At 31.1% G+C, this 22,513-nt stretch overlaps 1 protein-coding gene across 1 annotated transcript; it reads left to right on the top strand.

The window, feature by feature from the left end:
* Window positions 1-9,348: 9,348 nt before the first annotated feature.
* Window positions 9,349-21,118, top strand: LOC112689626 (homeobox protein goosecoid-like). The gene is made up of 3 exons (XM_025563422.1): window positions 9,349-10,279; window positions 13,549-13,814; window positions 20,368-21,118. Exons 1-3 carry the CDS (start codon window positions 9,820-9,822, stop codon window positions 20,602-20,604), a joined length of 963 nt encoding a protein of 320 aa, XP_025419207.1. The 5' UTR covers window positions 9,349-9,819; the 3' UTR covers window positions 20,605-21,118.
* Window positions 21,119-22,513: the final 1,395 nt, after the last annotated feature.

Below are 22,513 nucleotides of genomic sequence, written 5' to 3'. Positions count from 1 at the left end.
GTTCTTTCTTTTCCCTTTCTCTCTCTTTACCCTCTTAACGGAAGTCTCGTCCGTCTCGGCGGTCCTCGTACGAGTTTTTTCTCCTTTTCTGTTTCTCCTTCGACTTCGTTCTCTCCTTCTCTCCTTCTCTCCTTCGTCCGTCGCGCCCCGAAACTCCCATCGTCTTCCGTAGCTCTTTTACGACCGTCCGTTACTGCGGTTAAGCGCGCGTCGGCGGGAGGGTTGAGATATTCGAATTTCACCTCGACCGGCGACGTTGCGTATCGTCCGCAACGCGGTTCGGTCCGGCATGTGTTTACCTTGATATTTTCATTCCCGGTACCCCGTGTACACACACGCATATGTGCGCGCGACTGCTGCTGCGGTGCGTGTTTACTTGTTAACAAACGAAAACTTTTTAACCTGCACTCGGCGGATTTCGAAAACAAACAACTCGAGATCGGAAAGCGGAATAAAAACTCGATGATTTGACAACAATGACTATTTTATTAACCCCGTGCGTGAGTGTGCGCGAACACTCGACGTTAAAAGGACGATTCGTATAAGTAGTAATCCCTGTTAACATATATGTACGTATACATACGTAGAGATGTGTATGTACTCAACGATTTTGTCGTCTAGACACGAGACAATTCATTCAATATTCTTGTTTCGAAATGCGCGCGTGAACAAAACAAAAATTTGATTTATTATTAAAACACTATAGCGACGGGAGGATGTCCATATACGTGCATGTTTTTAAAAATTTATTTTTTATCCTTATCCGTCGGTGAGAGAGCTTTTACAATAAGTTTAGGTAGACAACAATTCCTAATCGTGTTGCTCGTAATTTTACGCAGTTTAATGCGATGTCCCAGTAAATGTCGTCTAGTTAATCACACGTTTTGAATTACGCACCACAGCTGCCAACGATACATTTTTTTTTTTTTTGCAAACGATAGTATTACCTTATTTGCTAATATCGCATAATATAATATACACCGTTTTATAAAAAATTAATAATGGCAAAATAAGGCGAAAAAATATTCTCGATAAAATATTAATGGTTCATTATCCCCGGTACATTGTTTCCTTTGCATAATAAGTGTCTATCGAAAATATAATAACCGTGGTTGGACTACTGGAAACAAACAATAAAAATAACTAACCTACGGATTCATTTTATAATGGGTAGCACCATTACCGTAATAAACTGTATACTATCACAATACAAAGGTATTATAATATTGCAAAGCTGCGAATGCATCATTATGCGAGATGTGTTGTAACAGCATCACTCGGAGATGAAGGCATCACAATATATTATTACATAAATGTAGGTACGCACTAAATGTTAATTATTATTACGTCAATACGCCAGCCAGCGACGCACGTGCATAATATATTGTAATGTATGGCTGTTTGCCCGCGCACATTAGTGCATGCAGAAAACATCGAAATGTAGGGGACCGCCGCCGATATTATAACTGAATTCATCGAGTATAAAATTATAAATATAAAATATAAAATTTAGCGTGTGTAACACTATAAACAATACATAATTGTGTACGTGTGTAAATAGGTTAATAGGATCTTACAGGATACACTGGATTTTCAAATAATCGCATGCTTATAATTGAGTGATACAGTGAAAACTGTCTAAAGCGGAATCGCATGGGACCAATAAAAAATTCTGCTTTAAACAGTTTTCCGCTTTATTCAATAAAACGTATAAATTCCGGATTATCCAATTCAAATAAATACCAAAGAATATTTTTTCAAATTATTGTTTTAAATAATATAATTCATTAAAATTTAACTGAAATATAGGTTTTACAATTCATTAAATTCAAACGGGAATATAGGTTTTTATTACATATCACATACTAAGGCAATTGGATATGACGCATAAACATTTAGAATTTCCAAAAATGATAGAGAGTTTTTTGTTTTGTCATGGTTGCTGCTATTTTTTCTTCTGTGTTATATTTTGGCATTTTAATATTTAATATGATGAACGGAAGATAAAATTAAAGGTGTACGTACGACTGTTGGTGTAAGACTGTTTCACATTTACAAAGAAGAAAGTTCATATCGTTTATGTGATAATATACATTATATGTACATATATTGTACGAATATGTATAGAACAATTTTATCTTCTTTATCTATCACTATTGTACAGAAGTACATTTTTCATACGCCTATCTACATTTTTTGTTTATAATACACTCGCGTGGGCCATTTTTCCGGTTTATGCAAGATTTTTACTTGCATGGGACTTACATAATCGTTCTGTTTCCGCGTTGAGAAGGTTCCGTTTTATTGTGGTTCAGCGTCTACATAAAACTATAGAAACGTGCCGGAACCATAGAAAAATTCCGTATTGGATAGTTTTCCGTTTTATTCAGGGTCTGCTTTAGACAGTTTTCACTGTACAGATACAATTCAGTTTCCTTTAGTTACATTAATTATTATAAAAATAAAAGAACAATTATTTATTTTCTATTTAAATATTTCTTATAAAAATAGTTTGTCACATCAAATTTCAGATTCTTCACCAATATTTACAAGGAAGTTTTTTTTTGGGATTTTTAATACTCTTTTCTCGGTAAATGTTTATATTTTTTTAAGAAATTATTTTTAAGTAATTATAAGTTGTTTCACTAATTTTTAAAAACCAGTTATAGTTTATAGTTTAACTTATACAGTTTTAATAAATTTATAACTTATGTAGTTTTTTATTTATTTTATTTTTTATTTTTTTAAATTTATTTTTATTTATTAATTATATTTTTCGAGCACAATATTTTCCTAAAATGTCGATGTATAAAAATCAAATAGTTTGGTATATTAGTTAGAGTATTTTCACGTAATTATTCATTATTTGATGAAGGCGTACTAATATGTATACGTTCAAAATATTCTGAAAAATATACTGCTCCGAAAGGTAAAATGTAAAATATCATCTAAAAGAGTAAAAACCTTAAAAAAGTAAGTATAACGAAAAATAGTAAAAAGGTATTAATGTTCTGGGAATATTGTATAACAAATTTCTGATTATAAAATATGTATGGTTTAAAATCATGGAAATAATTAAGTTATAATGTGTAATCATCAGAATTATGTCATTTTACAGTCATTCATAATTGAAATAAATTAAATTAATTAAACACGAAGTTTTTTAAAATATAGTGTCAGCTGATAATTGTTGACAAAAATGGCCACTTGAGGACTTTTTATATTTCTTAGGTGTGCTGACTATAAGCTGAAATTAATATTAGACTGGGACAAATTCTCCAGTTGCCTCTATCCAAATGATACCACTGGTTTAATTGTGTAGTACAGTAAAATATTTCTATGCTAGACCCCCAGTTTAAGACAGAATTCTTCATAAAATAAAATAAATGTTAATGTTTTCAACGAAAATTATTAATAAACTTAAAAACACATATTATATGATCATATTGTGTTTTATTGTTACATGGTATACGTTTAAAATTTATTTTTATCTCTTAAAAGTAGCCTCTTGAAACATAGCCTGACCTACAGTTCTTTAATTATAAATCCACCCCGGTACATACTTAAGCTTTAATTTAAAAAATATGTTTTGTCAAAGGCTTTACAGGTAAAATTTGGACGACAATAGTATAAGTTTCGTTTACCACTAGTATATTAAAATATTTAGTTGTTATTTAGTATCAAAAAATTCATTAAATACCGATAAAAATCATCATCAAAATGCTTGCACCAAGTGATAGTTGTTTCCTATAGGACGTAAGAATTGTTCATATACAAAATATATAAAATTGCCGTATTATTATATTGTTAAACTAAAATATTGTAAAATTCGTTCAAAATAATTCTGTAGTCTTAGTTGATATTATTTAAAATAATAATTAATTATAGTCATTTATTTTGAATTTTTTATGATGATATTATTACTTTATTAATGCCACAATATTTGGTTAAATGTATAGCATTTTTTCTTTTTCATATTTCTTTTATACCGCCAAGAAAGGGACTATCAAGATTTTCAAAAGACATATTTTGTAAATTCGTTTATACGAAATAATTTTTAAAATTTTCATAAATAAAAATTAACATTTCACGAGTCTCATCTCCATCTTGTCCTGGTTGTACAATATTGTATAAATGCATATATTTGTATACCTATACCGCTATACACTATAATATACTCGTATATACTGTACATTATGTATACACACACACACACACACACACACACACACACGTACAGGATTTTGTTTACGCGTTCGCGCGGACGATTGGCTCTTTTGTGCTCGTTGCAGTGATTCAGCGATATAATAAATATAATATAGTATTATGTTTTTTCCTGTCGCATAGACTTGCCGCCACCACCGTTACGGCTTGCATCGGTCGATTCGAGTACCTGTAGTTGACCGTTCAGCTCGAGTGGGCTCCTTATGCTATTCGTTGGTTATTATGTATTTCAGTGCACCTACTACTTATACGGTTATACATCATAATGTGTTATTATTGTATACTCAGTACTCGAATTATTGTCCGTACGTTCATATTGACCATCATGGGGTTGACGCGCGCGTTTTCAGATGCCTGTTTATAGCTAAATCCATCAACATCGATAATCTAAGATTAATATTTAGTATTACATATAGCTGAGGTATAATGTATTCGTTCGATAATTTTTCATTTTCCGCCAGGGGCGGATTGGCCTATCGGGAAATCGGGAATCTTCCCGATGGGCCGGTCCTTGTTTGGGCCGTTCTATATTATTATATAATTATCAAAAAAAAGTTTTATTTTATAAAATAAGTAAAAATCATTAAAAAAGTACTTAAAGATGCATTAAGATCAAACTTCAAGTTGGAACTGATTAATCATGTGACTTATCCAAAACTATTATAGCTATAATTATAGTAAAGTTATTGTAGATTTTACTAATTTAGGGGTGAAACTAAGCAAATTTCGAAATTGATATAAAATAAAGCATTTTTTGGGAGGGGGGATGGGTAAAATAGTTTAATTTGCGGTTCATGGGCCGGTTTGTTTCATATTTCCTGGGCCAAAAATAATTGCCAATCTGCCCCTGCTTTCCACCTTGCAATGATTAGCGCTGAACACGTGGATTTACTACATTTATTGTAATTTAAAATGTGTTTATTTCAGCAGACGTCGCAATCCCTAATACTAATACGGATCTTAGAATTTTCATCGTCAGCACAAATTATATGCTACTACTATACTTTACTACACTATACTTTAAATTCATAAAATTTAATCGTTAAAATTCCATTTGAACTTGTTGTGTACTATATTTGATTTTAGTCATCGAATAAACATTGAAAAAATTAACTGAATAGTTAATTACAAAAGTTATTAGTACGTATTGCATGATAGAATCCGTGTTCGAAATATAAAAGGTCACGACGAATATCGGAATTATCTAATGCGATTGTTATAACGTACTGTAAACGCAAACGTATATCTAGATATTGGTACACACACGCATTTATGCAGATTATCACAACGGGGAGCGAATTTCCTGAACCCGAGTAGCTGACGGCGTTATGTGCTGAGAACGGTAAAGGCGTGATAAACACGGTGTATGAGTCCGGGGTGTATCGGAGAGCCACAACAGCACCGGTCCTGCGCGTCCTGCGATCCTGCAGCAGCGGCTCGGACCGGAGAGAGAGCGAGAGTGACACGGAGCACGACAAATTCCATTGATCGTGGACAAACGTCGATTAAATATCGTCTCCGATCAACTGGACTACTCGAACTGCAATACATAATAATATTATAATATATACTCCGCATATTGTATTACATACACACACGTTTAGACATAAGACGTGTATATGTATACGCATGACTATACATCTATATTATATGTTTTAAAAGGGCAATTTCCGCGTGCACACAAAATACGTTGTTGGTCCGCAACAAAGGCGTTGTTATAGTATTTAAAACGGCGGTGCTGCAGGGCGTGTACAAGTAATACAATACGAATTGCTCGGTACATTAAAACATATTTTGTTTGTTTACTCGGACGATTAATGTTTATTTGCTTATGCCTCGTGACAAGGTGGCCGGAGATTACGGTAACAAAGCGTGTATTTGCGAGTATATATGCGTGTGTGTGTGTGTGTACGTGAGCGTAAATGTGTGTGCGCGCGTGTGCAATAAACGATCCTGGTCCTGAGCCATTAAAGTGTATTGCGTTCACATACGCGCATGTATAATTTTTGGGCGATTTATCCCAACACTGCAGTGACCAAATCGATTTGTATTTAGATACATGATCAAACTTTTGTACTCGTGTATTATATTATTTATTATTATGCGACAGCTGCAGCTGCTGCTCTTACCTCACCGCAATTTCGTTACACTATGCGTGATCTGTTATAAAAAGATATGTATATTTGTTTTTTAATCACATTTTCCGACGAAATATGGTACGACCACGACCGCCGCCAAAACACACATATTGTTTTCATTTTTCATCGTGCGCGCATACTGAACGCTATAATTAAGTATCCACCCCCAAAACATATTATAATTTATGTTTCTCTGAATTTTTAGCAAATGCGAGGGACGAACATTTTTTCTTATTTTAACAAAATATTTATACAACTATAAGGATAATATTCTTTAAATTAAGAACGTTTTCCTTAAAGCAGAAATACTAGAACGCTTTGAGATTTATAGATTTTGGAGAACTACATACAGCGAGTTCTTTATAAGCATATATATATATATATATATATATATATATATAGGTACACGTAAAAATCGATGATACATGTAAAATAAATATTTACATGTAATTTAAATGCGTAATGGTTATTTTGTAATATCAAATTTTTACTACTCAAATCTAATTTCATACATCTTCTATTTTGTTAATTGTAATTTTTGATTCTAAACTACATGTAGGTATAGTATATTCAACTCATTGAAAAGTGAAATCCAACATCACCTTTCAACATTAAAAACCTTTTATAGTATTTTTTTTATGCTATTGTTAATTATTATATTGCATTTCTTTTTAATTTTAGATAATTTAAAAAAAATCAAAAGTTATTAGATCACCCATCCTAATGATAAATTTTTTGGTTATTCGTTTAGTATGTGACCTACCGATCGGAAATCGAGTTTAGTATGTGACCTACCTGTATTACCGGGTTTAGTATGTGATCTACCAAAACGATTATTTTTATTATTATTATAGGTACAGAGTACGGACAACCTATGATTGCTTATCTTTATAATTTTATTATATTAATATTATATATAATAACTATTCAAGTGGTTTTTACCAAAAGATATTTTGTCATTTTATTAACAATATTGTCAATACATGTTCAGACGTTAATCCTAAATCGCGTGTGTTTAAAATTTTAAAATGTTAGCAGTTGAATTGTATGCGATTATTTCTTCTGAAAAAACCGTGTTAGAATTTTGATAAAAGAATAAACTATTACCACAAAATAACGAAACTAATTTATGCCATAAATATCACGGTGAAACAAAGATTTACATTAGAAAAAAACGATTAGCTACTGGTGAACTTCGAGAAATCAGCATTATACGATGTAATACAAAAGGTTGTCAAATGTCATTTTATGATTTTTAATTTGACTATTTTTAAATTAATCCGGGTCCGGTAGGTCATGCATACTAAACGAATACCCTATACGGTAGGTCACATACTAAACGAATACCATTTTTTGTTTATATTTATGGTTCCAAAAACAATAAATACATATTAAGTGATATGAAATAAATCACAGATTTACTATTTTATCTTGAGTCCATCACCTAAATTAACGAATTATATAACACTTAAATGGTAATAAATATAAAGGAATATATTGTGTTTATATGAAATAAAATTGTTAAATTTGGCTCAATATTATACCTTAATTATAAGTTCCTCAACGTCGAATGGAAATCAATTAGGTAATAAATATAAATTTGTAACAAAAGAAAAAAAATCACAAATAAAAATAATAAATTTCAAAACACGTGTAAGAAATATTGCCATTTAATTTTAAATAATTATGAAATCAATCTCGAATAATGTATTTTGCAATTTTTCTTTATATTAAGGTTCTCCATTATAAGTTTTTTTTTAACATTATTTTACTCAGATTTGGGAAAATCGATAAATGAAATAGACATATGTAACCTGTACCAAAATTGACTTTAGAAAAAGGTGTATGTATGAATTAAAAAATAACGAATCATGTTATACAATTATCAATGCACATAATTGTATACGTTATAATGAACATTTTAACAATATTATTATTACTATCACTCACACGTGTATATTCACTTGAAAGTTATAATTTATAATATTAAAATAGTTTTTTTTTCAATAATATTATATTATTATACGAGTAGGTATACGAATATCGTTTGAATTTAAAAAGACGCGAAAAATATAACAATAAGAGTAGTAGAATAATGATTTGTTTGTCGGAGGTGGAAATTAATAATTGAGAATAAAAATAATAATAATAATAATAAATTGTATATACTTTTAGACGGTACAAATTACAAGTTCTATGTGCGAGTAGTAGTGGAGCATATCATGCATGGCCGATTTAATTGGTACCGGCATTTTATAAAATCTATAAAACGTTTAATTTATTGCATTTTTCTTAATTATTGTATCAGCTAATACTTAATACTTGGAATGTGATTAGCATCCGTTCGATGGAGATCAAACAAACACTGTATAAACTTCAAGCTTGTATTATCTATTTGGTTCGTCTATATAAAAACCTATAGAAGAATGTACGCAGTAATATTCGACGAACGACATGATGTCAATTTAACGAGATGATTTACACCCATATGTACCTATAAATTTGATATATATTATAAATTACTTCCGAAGCTGCATTACGCGAGAAGAATTTTACCGTATTTTCAGGGTACGCGGCGTTGTCGGGGTGCAGCAGCATGCGAGATTATGTTGACAAATCACAAAATAGCATCAGGGACGCGACCGTTAGGGGTGGTAAGAGGGAAGGTGGGAGGGCGCGTTTGGCCCATGTGTCAACGTAAATAAGGGCTGACGACGACATCGCAGCGGTGGTGGTGGTGTCGACAACAAGGGACAATAGCGGCACGCGGCGGGGAGGGGGGGTTGAATAAATGCCAAACGGCACGGATTACTTACGGGTTCCGGCGAACACGCCCCCTCGGGACTGAAGAACGGATCGGGGTGTACCTGCCCCGCGGGCCACCGACCAATGGCGCGCGCGACTCCCGATCCCGCGACTACCGTCTGCACCCGCCACCCAGTGCCGACCACGCAGAGTCCACCGCCCGGCTCGGCGGCGGTGGCGGCGGTGGTAATCAGACGTAACGCGCGGCACTTAAACGATCGACGGCTCTGTGAAACGTTTATCATAGTTCAGCGGTAAACGCGCCACTCTTCTACTCGTGTGTGTGTGTGTGTGTGTGTGTGTGTGGGTGCGCGCGCGCGTGTATGTGCATGTGTGTATACACGACGATTACGAATTTTCGACGCGTGCGATCCGTCCAACGGCAATAAACAACATTAATGCTGATCGTTAATTTATCGTCGAAAGACTTCTTTTAACATCGCAGTTGCAGCGCGACAACTTTTTTTTTTTCTCTCGCTACCGACGTGTTAATCATCCGTATTGCAAAGAACACCGTCTCGACGCGGGTGCGTTAATAGACACCGTGGTCGCGGGTAAACGATGACCGGCGACCAGTAACTTGGTAACGCGCAACTTATTGGCCCGACCGGACCGCGTGCACCCGTCGCCGACGACGTTCGACGACGGACCGATGAAATTGGACGGACGGCTCGGGTGCGACGGCGCGTACGGCTCGGCCGCGGGTCTGGGCGACAACGGGAACCGTCCCGAGCGGCCGCCGACGGTGACCATGACCACCGCGACCACGGCCACGGCGGACCACTGCAGGAACGAGCGCGGCCTGCAAATGTCTCCGCAAGAGCCGTGCGACTGCGACCCCGAGACTCGGGGGCAGGCGACCGCCGGTTCCGCAGCCGTGCCCAAGACGTCGGCTGTCGGCTCGTCGCTGTTCACCATCGACAGCATACTGGCCCCGTCCAGACCGTTGGACGCCGCCGCGGCCGCAGCCGTCACCGCCGCCGGCCGCAACAACGTCAGCACGGCCACGGCGGCCGCCGCGGGATTCTTCAAGCAGCCCATCAACTTCGGTCATTTGGCAGCGGCCGCGGCCGCGTCCGGCTACGCCCATTCCACAGCCGCCAACTTTTTAGGTAAGTCCGTATACGATTGTTACGTGCGTTACGTTACACGGTCGTAATCACGACAAGAAAGGTACAAAGGGAAGAAACTGTCGTCCACGATACTTTTACCGGGGGCGGGAATTGACAAAGGTATTATCTCTTGTTCAAAGTTCTAATTCAAACGTTCAGCGCGAGAGAAAATTCAAAAATCGTTTCATTTGTGCAACGTATATGGTAAAATATATTTCACGTGATATCATATCCTAAAAGAAAAAAAAATTAAACTCTTTTTAACTGGTTTAACACAGATGTATTTAATTATTTTACAATACAATATATTTTTATGATAAAGTTTATAACATGAAAATATATAATACTTAACATAATTGATTCTTTAAACTTATGTATAGACTTATATTACTTGGTTGATAATATTACATTACAAAAATATAAATATTGTACATAACATGTATTTAATTAAGATTACTAATCATCTTCACAGTGTGATTTAAAGTTAAACTTATATGTTTGCTGAAAACAAGCAATCTAACGTGTTTAGGAGATAAAAAAAATCATGATCCATAAAAGGAACAATTATTTTATTCACGTGATTATGAAAATAATTATCAGCACTATAAACTATTGTTACTTCCTTCTATTATAGTAAATTTAATCTATTAATCACTAATTTATTTATTAAGTTTAATAATTTTTTACAGTCGGAGAAAAGTTATGTTTATAATGTAATTTTAATAATTATTTTACTTATTTATTTATAATTCGCATATTTAAATAGTTTGTTCATTGTTTTAAATGCATGATAAAATAAAAAAATCTCATATTTATTATATTTATTTATTTATTTATTTTTTTTTAGGTCAACTAATAGTTATAAAAATGAATAAAAAAATTGAATGTCTGTGTCGCAACTATTAAAACAGAAATGATCAATAAAATATTACTTCGGTTTTGTCATATAGATCTTCGTTTTTAAATATAATACATTTAATTTAATATTTAAACTATTAAATTAATACTTATTAAATCAATGTATTAATTTTCTCGCATTTCATGTACACAACAATTTACTTCATATCTTCATCTATTATAAATAAATTCTCATTTAAATTCTTCTTCTATGAGTTCCTATCCGTTCCAGATGTTGGATATCATATCGGCAATGTCATTTCTGTCAAATGATGCCCGAATTAAATCTATTGATGTAGTATTGTACCAGTCGCGGAGATTCTTCATCTTGAATTCCTTCATAATCATTCCTTTCGTATACATTATTAATAATACAATTTTTCGCAGATTTATTTTAGCTAAAAATTTTATATTTTTATATTCATTGAAAAAATTTTAAATTATGATTAGAGTTTGTATAATGAACAACTAAATTATTTTAATGCTAAAATCTTTGTTTAAGTGATCGTAGCAATGAAATATGTATTTTGCGATCAACGTTCAGTTTTGCAAAAGCTATATTAAACCAAACTAAAACTGATATCCGAGTAAAACCGATTCATACAGCATCGGTCATCGAAGAGGTTTCATTATAACTGAAGTGTTTATTTGTTTTATGTTATATGTTATCGCATTTAAAATGTTAAAATACTCACAAAGAACGTATAGTATAATAATAATTATATATGATATGCATACCACTATTCAATACGCGCAGGCGTGTTTAGGCTATTCATATATCCTTTTATATATAATACATATTATGTGTTATGTGTTGTATACGTCCCATGTTTATTTCCCCAAATACTATTTTTTTCAACACGTGACCAGCCGATAATATCGCTGACAAATCTCCCCTTTGCCACCCAGTAAACATCTGTGTAGTGTGGGTATTTTAAATCCGTTTGCAATATGCAAAGGCTTCGCAAATAATTGCTTCGCGTATTCAAAAAGATTTCGTGGACCGTGTGAAGCCATGCGCCCGTGCAACGCATTGTGTGTGACATTCAATTTCTGATATTTTCGAGTATTATAATGTAACGAAAATACACCTGATTGAGCATAAAAGGGTTTTCGTGGATTGGAGGTACATGGGGTGGATGAAAACGCTTAAACCACACCGACCATAATCGCTTGTTGATACTCGTACTTATACATTTGTATAACTACGACCGCCTACGTACATCTAAATATATACGGTATTTGATATTATATGTATATGTATTCAAACACCATAAGTTAATGAATACAAAACAGAGATTTTTTTTCAAAATCTCTGGATAAAAAATACATAAGTATTGAATATTGTATCAACACTATCACTTTTATGTAATAAATCTGCTATCCTTTAAATAGTACTTATATGTTTATACTCGTATGAATTTCACATCGAATGTTTGAAAATAATTTAACCATCTAACTATCCGATTTAATCCGCACAAACAAATACGCATTTAAATATTTATTTATTTATTTTTTTTTTTTTTATGTTCACATCCGAAACGTAAAATCAGAATTTTAAAGTCAAAAACTAAATAAACGCATAGCAGATGAACAGACATTGAATTCGGATAGTATTTGATCAGTAGGATAAGTCATCTCCACGTTTTGTGTTATAAAACATTTGAGACACGGGTGATATTTAATTTGTTTTAGATTATTTATGGCTTATTCGGACAGACTTTTCGATTTAGTTTAGCGTTCCATTTCCATTGCCCGTGGTTGCTCGTATACATGTATACACACACACACACACACACACATCTATATAGGACGCTAAATCTAACAAATCCTAAGAGCTTTGTTTCGTTCCCTCGCCCGGCGAAACCACGGCGATGCCCACATACGTATGTATGTGGATCGAACTTTAATCAACCATGAATAAGTAATGCACAACGGCCGTGCATGTTTGCATTGTTCCCCGTCTGTGGTTCAAATCAGATCAACGGTGCCCCAGGCACGGTATTGTGTTATGCATATAACGATATGTATTATATACGTTAATACGCACACGTACATAATATCAACCCTCTCGCTCCAACCGCGTTTCCACCGTATACATTCGAAAAAACTATATTCCGCCCGTGGTTTGTTTTCGAATTACTTTTTCGAAACTCAATAATGTAGTATTTATTTATAAAACACGCGTATATTTCACGTACGAGTAAAACGTTTGTTTGTTGTTGTTTTATTTTCTTTTTTATCCCAAAAGTTTTTTTTTTTTTACTGAAAACATTAAATGTGCGTCGGCCACCGAAAGTACCTATACCTGTATTACTGCTGTAATATTTCTATTTGGTTATTGACGATCTGCGTTTACGTTATCGTTGCAGTGGCGGCCGCTGGTTACCAGAGCATCTATCCTAGTTACATGATGGCCATGGCAGTAACCGGTCATGGTGGTACGTCCGGTCATCATCACAGTCCCACGTCCATGTTCGCAGGACCGCCGGCCAAGAGAAAGAGAAGACATCGGACCATATTCACAGAAGAACAACTAGAACAGTTAGAAGCTACTTTCGAAAAGACTCATTATCCGGACGTAGTGCTCAGAGAGCAGTTAGCACTAAAAGTGGACTTGAAAGAAGAACGAGTAGAGGTAAGTCGATCCAATAGGCCGTACCTAGGCTATATTTATAGTATAATTTCTTCGTACAACAGAATACCAGCAACCTGTGAGATAATCAGAAACCGTTATGTTTCACTCGTAGCAAAGCAATTAATATATTTCAAATATATCCAATGTGATTTGTAAGGTTAGGTTATTACACGATTGCGCCCATTTTACCATTCTAGATTTAAAATTTTTACATGATTGCGCTCCATAAAATCTAGTTATTGGCTTTTTAACAATTTTCTGGTACACTATTTATAAATATTAATGAATAGCATAATAAATTATAATATATATTTAATTACAAAGTATAATATATAAGTTATTGTTACAAAACATTACCAACTTTATTGAGTTATTTTATAAGTATGTTATGCCCAATTCATGATATTATTGATTTCATATTTCATGGGGCACAATTTTATGTTTTTTTCGCATAAAAAATAGTAAAAAGACGTAATCAAGTTGCAGCATATTTATAAACGTATAAAAAACTTATTTTAGAATAAATAACAAAATCGTTCAAATTTTTAAAAATATACATATTAAGGTGCATGACCACAGTCAGTGAATGTTGAGTCACTAGTCTATATCAACATACACCGAAAATCGTATTGAATGTTGCTAAAATATCATTTATGCAGTCATAGGTACACCGGTGGTTATAAACATTTACAACTAGTGTATTGTAAATTCTGATCACATTTGAAGTGATAATATTAAGATTTAAGACGTTTTTGCTTTATTAAAATATTTTGAAACTTGTTTTTTTTATTAAATCGAGACATATGCTCGATTACTACTATTATTTTCTCTCGAGATAATGAGACAGTAATCTCGATACTTAACACTTCGATTTTCGATGTAAAATTGCTGAGTTTAACTTCGTAAGTATTGACGCGTATACTAAACTAAGCACAACAGTATTTTTCATACTGTTTAAAAGTGTTATTTTTAATATAAATTTAAATTAAATATAATATTATCCATCATAAAGATGGAAAGTATAAAAGGTATTTTTTATGAAAAGATTAATTTACCTTTATAAAAAAAAAAAAAAATTGTTCATAATTTTTTCTATTTAAGTGAAAAATTGTATAATAAATGTATGAGTGAAGTTATTAGTGTTAAAGAAAAAGAAATAAATAGTGAACTGATTACAGAAGGTTAAATCAGTTTGGCGTTATTAATATTATGGATAATCATAAGCTAATCGTTCCATTAATTTTCAATACCTATGCAAAAAAAAAAAATAGTATCACTTGACAATGTTTTATCAGATCAAACGGTTTCTTTACGATAATATCGACAGCTGTTTTCAAAAGTGGTAGCCATGGTTTTTAAGATGCCACTAAAAAATAAAAATTTAACACAAAAAAAATTAGATGTAAAAACAGGGTTCCCTCATTACTCTGAAATGGTAAATGCCACGATAATTTACCATGCTGCAATAAATAAATTAGAATTGTACATCACAACGAATTTGTCACTATAAACTAAATTTAATCATCTAATCTCAATCTATTTATTACTTCATTATACCTCTTATTGATTGTAAAATATTGTAATTATATGATTATTATTCGTATGTTAACATTCAACAAAATTATTGTTAAAGGTCGAAAACCATCGGTGATTGTCGACATTTACGGCTAAGCGATCATACATAATTTTAGATCCGTATCTAGATTCAAAACCTATTATTAATTAATTAATTGTTATTAATCATTTATAAATCAAATGAAAAAAAAAAATTATAATCTTATAAATAATTTATTTTTTAATTCACAACATTAGTACATAATAAAGTATACGAGATATTGTACTGAGTATTTTATCTTAGTATTTTATGTTATTAGAATAATACATAGCTTATAGTATAGAAATGTATTCGACGAACTATTGTTATATTTTTTTAATAATATTTCAACTTTAAATAATCAAATAGTTTATGATAGAATACGAAAACAGAGATATATTTTTTTAAGTACACATTATTTAGGTTAAATTAATGTGTATATTTACATTTAATATCTTAAAAACAATACTTCTACTAGGTTAGGTTAGCTATATTGTTTTTATTAAATTATAGCATATGTATGAGTATACGTAATTTTGAGTCAGTTCTTAATTTTTTGAGTTTATCAATGTTATCAAGTACAAAATTAATTTTAAGTAGAAAATTATATTTTAATTTTGAAAAAAATAAAATCTAAATAAAATAAAATACAGTGGACAACAATTTATAATGATAAAAAATTTTAAGTGTACGTAATCGAGGTGATGACTAGTATTGTATCTGATATCACTTCAAAAGTTATTCATAACTTATTTATACTATTGATAAAATAATTGAACATATTCATCAAATGTATAGCTTATACTATATACTAATACTATTGTTTTCAGTATTTCATTATATTTTTAACCGAGGAACTTTTGTTGAACGTTTAATTAGTGATAAAAATAAGGTGTGAGAGTAAGTGCTTCCTTCCCTAAGTCTATGAGGTAAATTGTCGCTATTTAATATAATTTAATATAACCCTCATCTACATAAATGTATCATAAAACGTGCCTATCAACTGTGGTTGCGTATTTTAACTCTTTTGATCGTTCATGTCAATATTTGAATGCAATATTTGAGTACAGGAAAATTAATATGCGATGAATATATTTAACTATATTATAAAAAATACTTGATAACACTCAAAAAAGTTGCATAGTATAATTATTAAGTGTGTCCTCGAAATTCTTATTAAATAATAATAATTTTAAAATAATAATTTTTCTCGAAAAATTAAAAACAATGGAATGGTTATAACGTTTAAGTTATAAAAAAAAAAAAAAAAGAAATTAACACCTAAATAAAATAAAGAATTGGAGTTGTATACCTTCGGCTAGAATAAAAAAATTTAAATTAAGTATTTCAATGCCTTAAAAATTTATCGGGTATTGTTAAACGTATTATTATTTGAAATTCTGCATATTAATCTAATAATGATGTTACAAAAACGGACACTAAATATACCGATGTGGTACAATATTTTCTTTCCTCTCATATCATAATGCGGTTATTATTAAAGCGTGGCATGAACGATTGTGAAAACTCACACATGTTTACTATTTTAGGGGTGTAATTGATAGGAAATCTATATATATATATATATTATAGTTGTCAGGGTTAAGAGGTCTTTTTCTCTCTTCTCCTGCTCATTTTAGGGGCGAGGAATCACGTACTGAAGTGTTTTGATTGGGTTCGGTCGAATGGCTTTAGGGTAACAATGAACCTTCTGGATTTATTTTAATTAAATTGCGTGATATGGTTTCGTTTTCTCTATTTCCGTAACAATATTCGCATGTTTACAAGACGAATTAATGGGAAATGGCTTTTGTACAGTTTCCTCAACGATGATTAACCAACTTAAGGCACTGTGTGCTTTTGTTGATCTTCGAACCCTTATAAATGAAAATCTTTAATTGTGTCAAAAGCTTTTTATTATTATTAGCTGTTTTTCCTTTAGAATTCATAAACCCATAAAAAAAGAATACATGATTTTCGACAAAATATTAATTTAACCATCATTATGTGCAACCTAAATGTGTAATAATTATTATTTTTTTTTAAAACATTAACAGTATATTGATAACGTATTCAATTACTCCATTCACTTGTATAGCAAATTACGAATATTAAAATATTTGCTCTATGACTGTATACTTATTTAAAATAAATTCTATTATTTGTATTCAATATTTATATATTAAAAACTATACTTGTTCTACTTGATTTTAAAATATAATATTTTGTTACATTAAATTTAGCAAATTAAATCATATAGATTATAATATTTAAGTTTACATAATGTACATGCGTGAATGATTTTTATTAATAAATCATAGCTTATTATTTTACTTGGTTACAGAATATTTATTAACAATACAATACATGAATTATTTACATTCATTGCTTTGCCTCCATTCTTAATCTTAATATCATTATTTTAAAACAACAAAATCGCTATGAAAATGAAAATATTTTATCGATTCGACTAATACATTGACATAATATTTTAAAACAAAACCGCTCTATTTCGTTTATTTTAGTTTTGCACGCGTTTTGTGTGGTGGAACTTTAGTTGACTTAAAATAATACCTCATCATTACATAAGTTAAAAAAAGCAAAAGAAAAATTTAAAATAATACAAAATCCAAAAAGAACCCTAAACTTTGTATAAAATGTATCCCGAAACCAGTAAGGCCAAGGGAAGGAATTACGCAAAAACAATACGTCAATTTTAAAAAGAATCCTTTTTTCCGCAAACCCGATGAAACATAAACAACGACTAAGGGTACTAAGGCGAAGCGGTATGTTATTTTTCCTAAAATATTATTATTTTATAATACTATATACATAATATACATTTTTTCATTTCGTGTATAAGAAGATGGCTGAAGTATTTATTATTTTTTTTATTTTTATTATTGTTATTATTATCATAAGGCTATTCAACTGTAACGCGGAAAATACAATAAGCTCCCTAAAGGCTGCCGCCATCCCCGGTCACCACATTCAAATCCGGACGTGGGAAATAGGGACACTTGGAACTAATATAATAAAATCAAAATTCAACGATCAACATAAATGTTACATAATAATATTTCACAAAAATCAGAATTTGCATAGCATACTACACTTGTTTTATTAGTTGACTGAAACTATTATCGATTTACTATAACTGTTTTTGCAATTGTGTCCTTATTAAGAAAAAGTTAATCAAAACAATATGGCCTAATTTTAAAACACTCGCCACAAAAAAGTGTACTAGAAACTGCCAAGACGTCGCACGTATCATAATAAAATAAGTTATTTTCAAATGAAAAGTATAATAAACCCCCCCCCCCCCACAGCTGTATATCTAACGTGTTTTAATGAAAAAATAAAAGAGATATTACATTAATATCAATAAGTGTAGTAAGCGTTCATAGTTTTAATAAATTCGTATAGTACAAGTTTATAATATATTTTTAGGTAAAATAAAATACATACCCGTTTGTTTTACGAGTAACAATTAAATCTATGTATCATAGTAATCTTATATAATATATATAATTGATGTACTTTTTGGTTTATTTTTATGTTTTTATGACGCACGCGAATATAGTATCAAAAACGAAACCAAATCTACAAAATATAATAAATGCAATATAAAGTTGTCAAATCTCACATAACGTGAAACGCGCTGTAGCACCCCATTAAATATGTGTGTATACTATGCGTACCGGCATGTTTCACGTGAGTGTTCAACTGATCCGTGAAAGCATTGGTGTGTTTATGAGACCGAAATAATTGATACAAAGGCTGCGTTTGACTGATGTTCCTCATACCTGTACATATACGTATACATATTATATATTATACAAATTATTATCTTGTTGCTGTGCGCGCGTTTTGACATTTTTATCGCGTATGAGAAGGGTAGTGCATGCATTCTGCCGATGTTATGAATCATGAGTTCTTTGTATATTAGCTGTATGTAAAAGAATAGTTTTTCAAACACAGATAAATGCATATAACGATAAAAATAGCTGCCCCTATAGTTTGTTATGGAATTCTATAAAAATAAAAATGTAAATTGTAAATATTGCATTCGCTACAACGTATGGTCTGCGCGCTAACGAACAGCAGGCCATAGGTACGCGTTAATTTACAGCATACATAATTGTTGTGCTATTTGGTTAAGATAATGGTTTCACGTGATCAAAGTTTTTTGTTTTGTTATAAGAACTTTGATAGATTCGTTTAAACTCAATTCTATGAATTTTAAGTGCATTAGTCGACAAAATATTAGCTTCTTTTAAACACGACTGTTTCATATTCTTTGTTTCGTTCAAATAAACATACTGAATACATTGTTTCTGTAAGTTAGAAAACTAAAAATATGTACGAGTAATGGAAAAACAATAATTTATTTTATTTTAAGTAAAATTTTATCGTTTCAAATTCGTAAACGTTTTAACTTTTTCGTTTAAGTATTTGTTTTTGTTGTATTTGTTCTGTTTTTACTTTTTTAAATTAACTATAGCAATATTTTAAATCCTGTTGGAAATTAATCTAATTCATTATTTCATTACTTTTATATTTGTCAAAGAATAATAATTATTTATTTATTTATTCTGAAAAATGTTATGAAATTATAAATTACATTTTAGATGCCACCATTTTAACAAAATGCAATGAAACGATTAGGGATATTTAGAAGTAGCCGCTTGAAAGTCACTATTATGAAATAGTCATTTAGACGTTTAGATGAAGTAACATTTGCAAGTGACTGTTTAAACATCTAAAAAATATAAATATTACTATACTATAACTTAAACTATATTGTAAAACATCGTATCAGAATAAAAATATGTTATAATAATAAAATATTTTAGTTAATACAAATATAAGTATAAACTACAAATTTGGATGTTGAACCACCCATCTTAGTTATATACAAATTATACACATTAAAGCAAAATTTATTATTTTCTGCAGGTATGGTTTAAAAATCGTCGGGCGAAATGGAGGAAGCAAAGACGTGAGGAACAAGATAGACTGAGGAAGATGCAACATCATCTGGTGGAACAACCCGGGGTGTCCAATGGGCTAGCAGCAGCTGTAGCAGCAGCCGCGGCTAGAGGTGGAGACCCTATGCGTTTGGTCCATAACATGCACGTGGACGAAGAAGAACTCGACGAAGACCCCGATTCGTCTGACCTGGAAGTCGCTTGAGTGTTCCTATAGACTGAATGAATTGTTGTGGATTTTTCGGATAACTGGTTAATTCTAACAACAAAAACTGTACGCAAGTGTACACATAAATATAGAGTTCGTCTTAACCATTAAGTTATAATCACATTACACAATTTAATTATAATTATATACAACACTCAAATGGCTAAAAATGTCATAATATGTTACCTATGCTTTTTATATATTAAGCAATTCATTGTTGTTGTGTTATATGTATTTCGAAAGATGAATAACAAATGTACATAGATCAAATACGACGATTGCATTAGATAAAAAAAAATCAATAATAAACATTCTACTATATCATATAATAATTAAATTTCTGAAAATGTTCGTGCCAATTAAAATTTTGTAAAAAAATGCTATAACTGTGGTAGTATTAATGCTATTTAAATATGCATGTAGGTTTATGAAACTTTAATATTTGTAAGTAGTAATTATTTTGTCGGTAGTACATAGAGATTTTTAAGTTAAAAATTCACCCGTAAAATCATAAACGTTGTGTTATATTTTAAATGTAAATTATGTAAACATCAAAAACATTTTTTTTTTTTGACACAACAATAATTGTTATAATTATTATAATACATACATATAATATAATATAATAAAATAATTGTTTAATTTTCCATGTATATTGTGTGATGCAAATAAATGTAGATGCCTTTTAAAGAATAGTATTTTCAAGAGTGTTATGTAGTATAACCAAGAGATTTTTTTTAATTCGAATAACACATGTATTTTTTAATCTGTACGGATATTTTGCCGATAAGTTTGGTAATATGAATCAATTAAAATAAAATAGATTTTTTTTTTACTTCTTATACTTAACTCTAAGCCAGGCTTCTTTGCTTATATAACTAGCACTTATAAATGATTTGTATACACACATTTAATCTCTGGACTCGAAATCTATCGAGAATTACCGATTGTAGTAATACTTAAACTAATATAGGTAATAATTAAGTTATATTATTAAAATCTTTAAAGGATGTGGATATAATACATTTATCGATATTATATTCATTATAGAATATATCCTGCGACAAAATCATGAATATTATTTTCTAATGGATACATCATAATATTAATAAAAACAATAGTTATATTTTGTAAAAACTGCAGTAAAAATCGTTAAAATCTATAAAAAATATTGATTATAAATCACGGTAAAATAATAATTTACATTGTGCCTAATAAATAATTAAAATTGTTTAATTTTAACTACATATTCACCACAAAAATGTGATGTGTGTATATATTTCTCTCGTACGTGTTTACTTATTTATATAACTATGCACGAAGCCTCCACTATTTATCAACTCAGGGATGGACCCAGGAATTTTTCAAATGGAGGGGTTACAAATTACCAATCGAGCGGGGGAGACCAATAAGGAGGGAATATTGACTATAACCGGAGGACGTACCGCCACAATCTGTTAATCAATATTTTATAATGTACAATTTACCATGACGTAGAGAAGATATACTATATCAACCATATTATAAAATCAGTGATTTGCACCTTAAGAATTTTAAATTCTGTCAATCAATGGGGGGAGGGTCCAGACCTCGTCTTGGGTACGCCCCTTTAACAACTACATTACATTTTTTAATGCAAATCGCAAGTACTATGTCGAACATATCAGTGACACCTTGATATCGGTACCTAGAATTTTCGAACTACCAGTCTTATATCAAATACATTAGTTGTTCGTTATAATTGCTATAATAATTAATATAAATAACAATAAAAATATTTTTTGAATAATAATTTTAAGACTTACAATTTTTAAAAATAAACTTAAGTTCATCGATGCACAACACATTATTTTATATGTATGTATAAGAATTAATAAATTACATTGTATAACTTAACTTCTAGTCA

Source organism: Sipha flava, unplaced genomic scaffold (assembly GCF_003268045.1).
Source record: "Sipha flava isolate LNK unplaced genomic scaffold, YSA_version1 45_pilon_pilon, whole genome shotgun sequence".
Lineage (NCBI taxonomy): Eukaryota > Metazoa > Arthropoda > Insecta > Hemiptera > Aphididae > Sipha > Sipha flava.
This window is presented reverse-complemented; position numbering and strand designations above follow the sequence as displayed.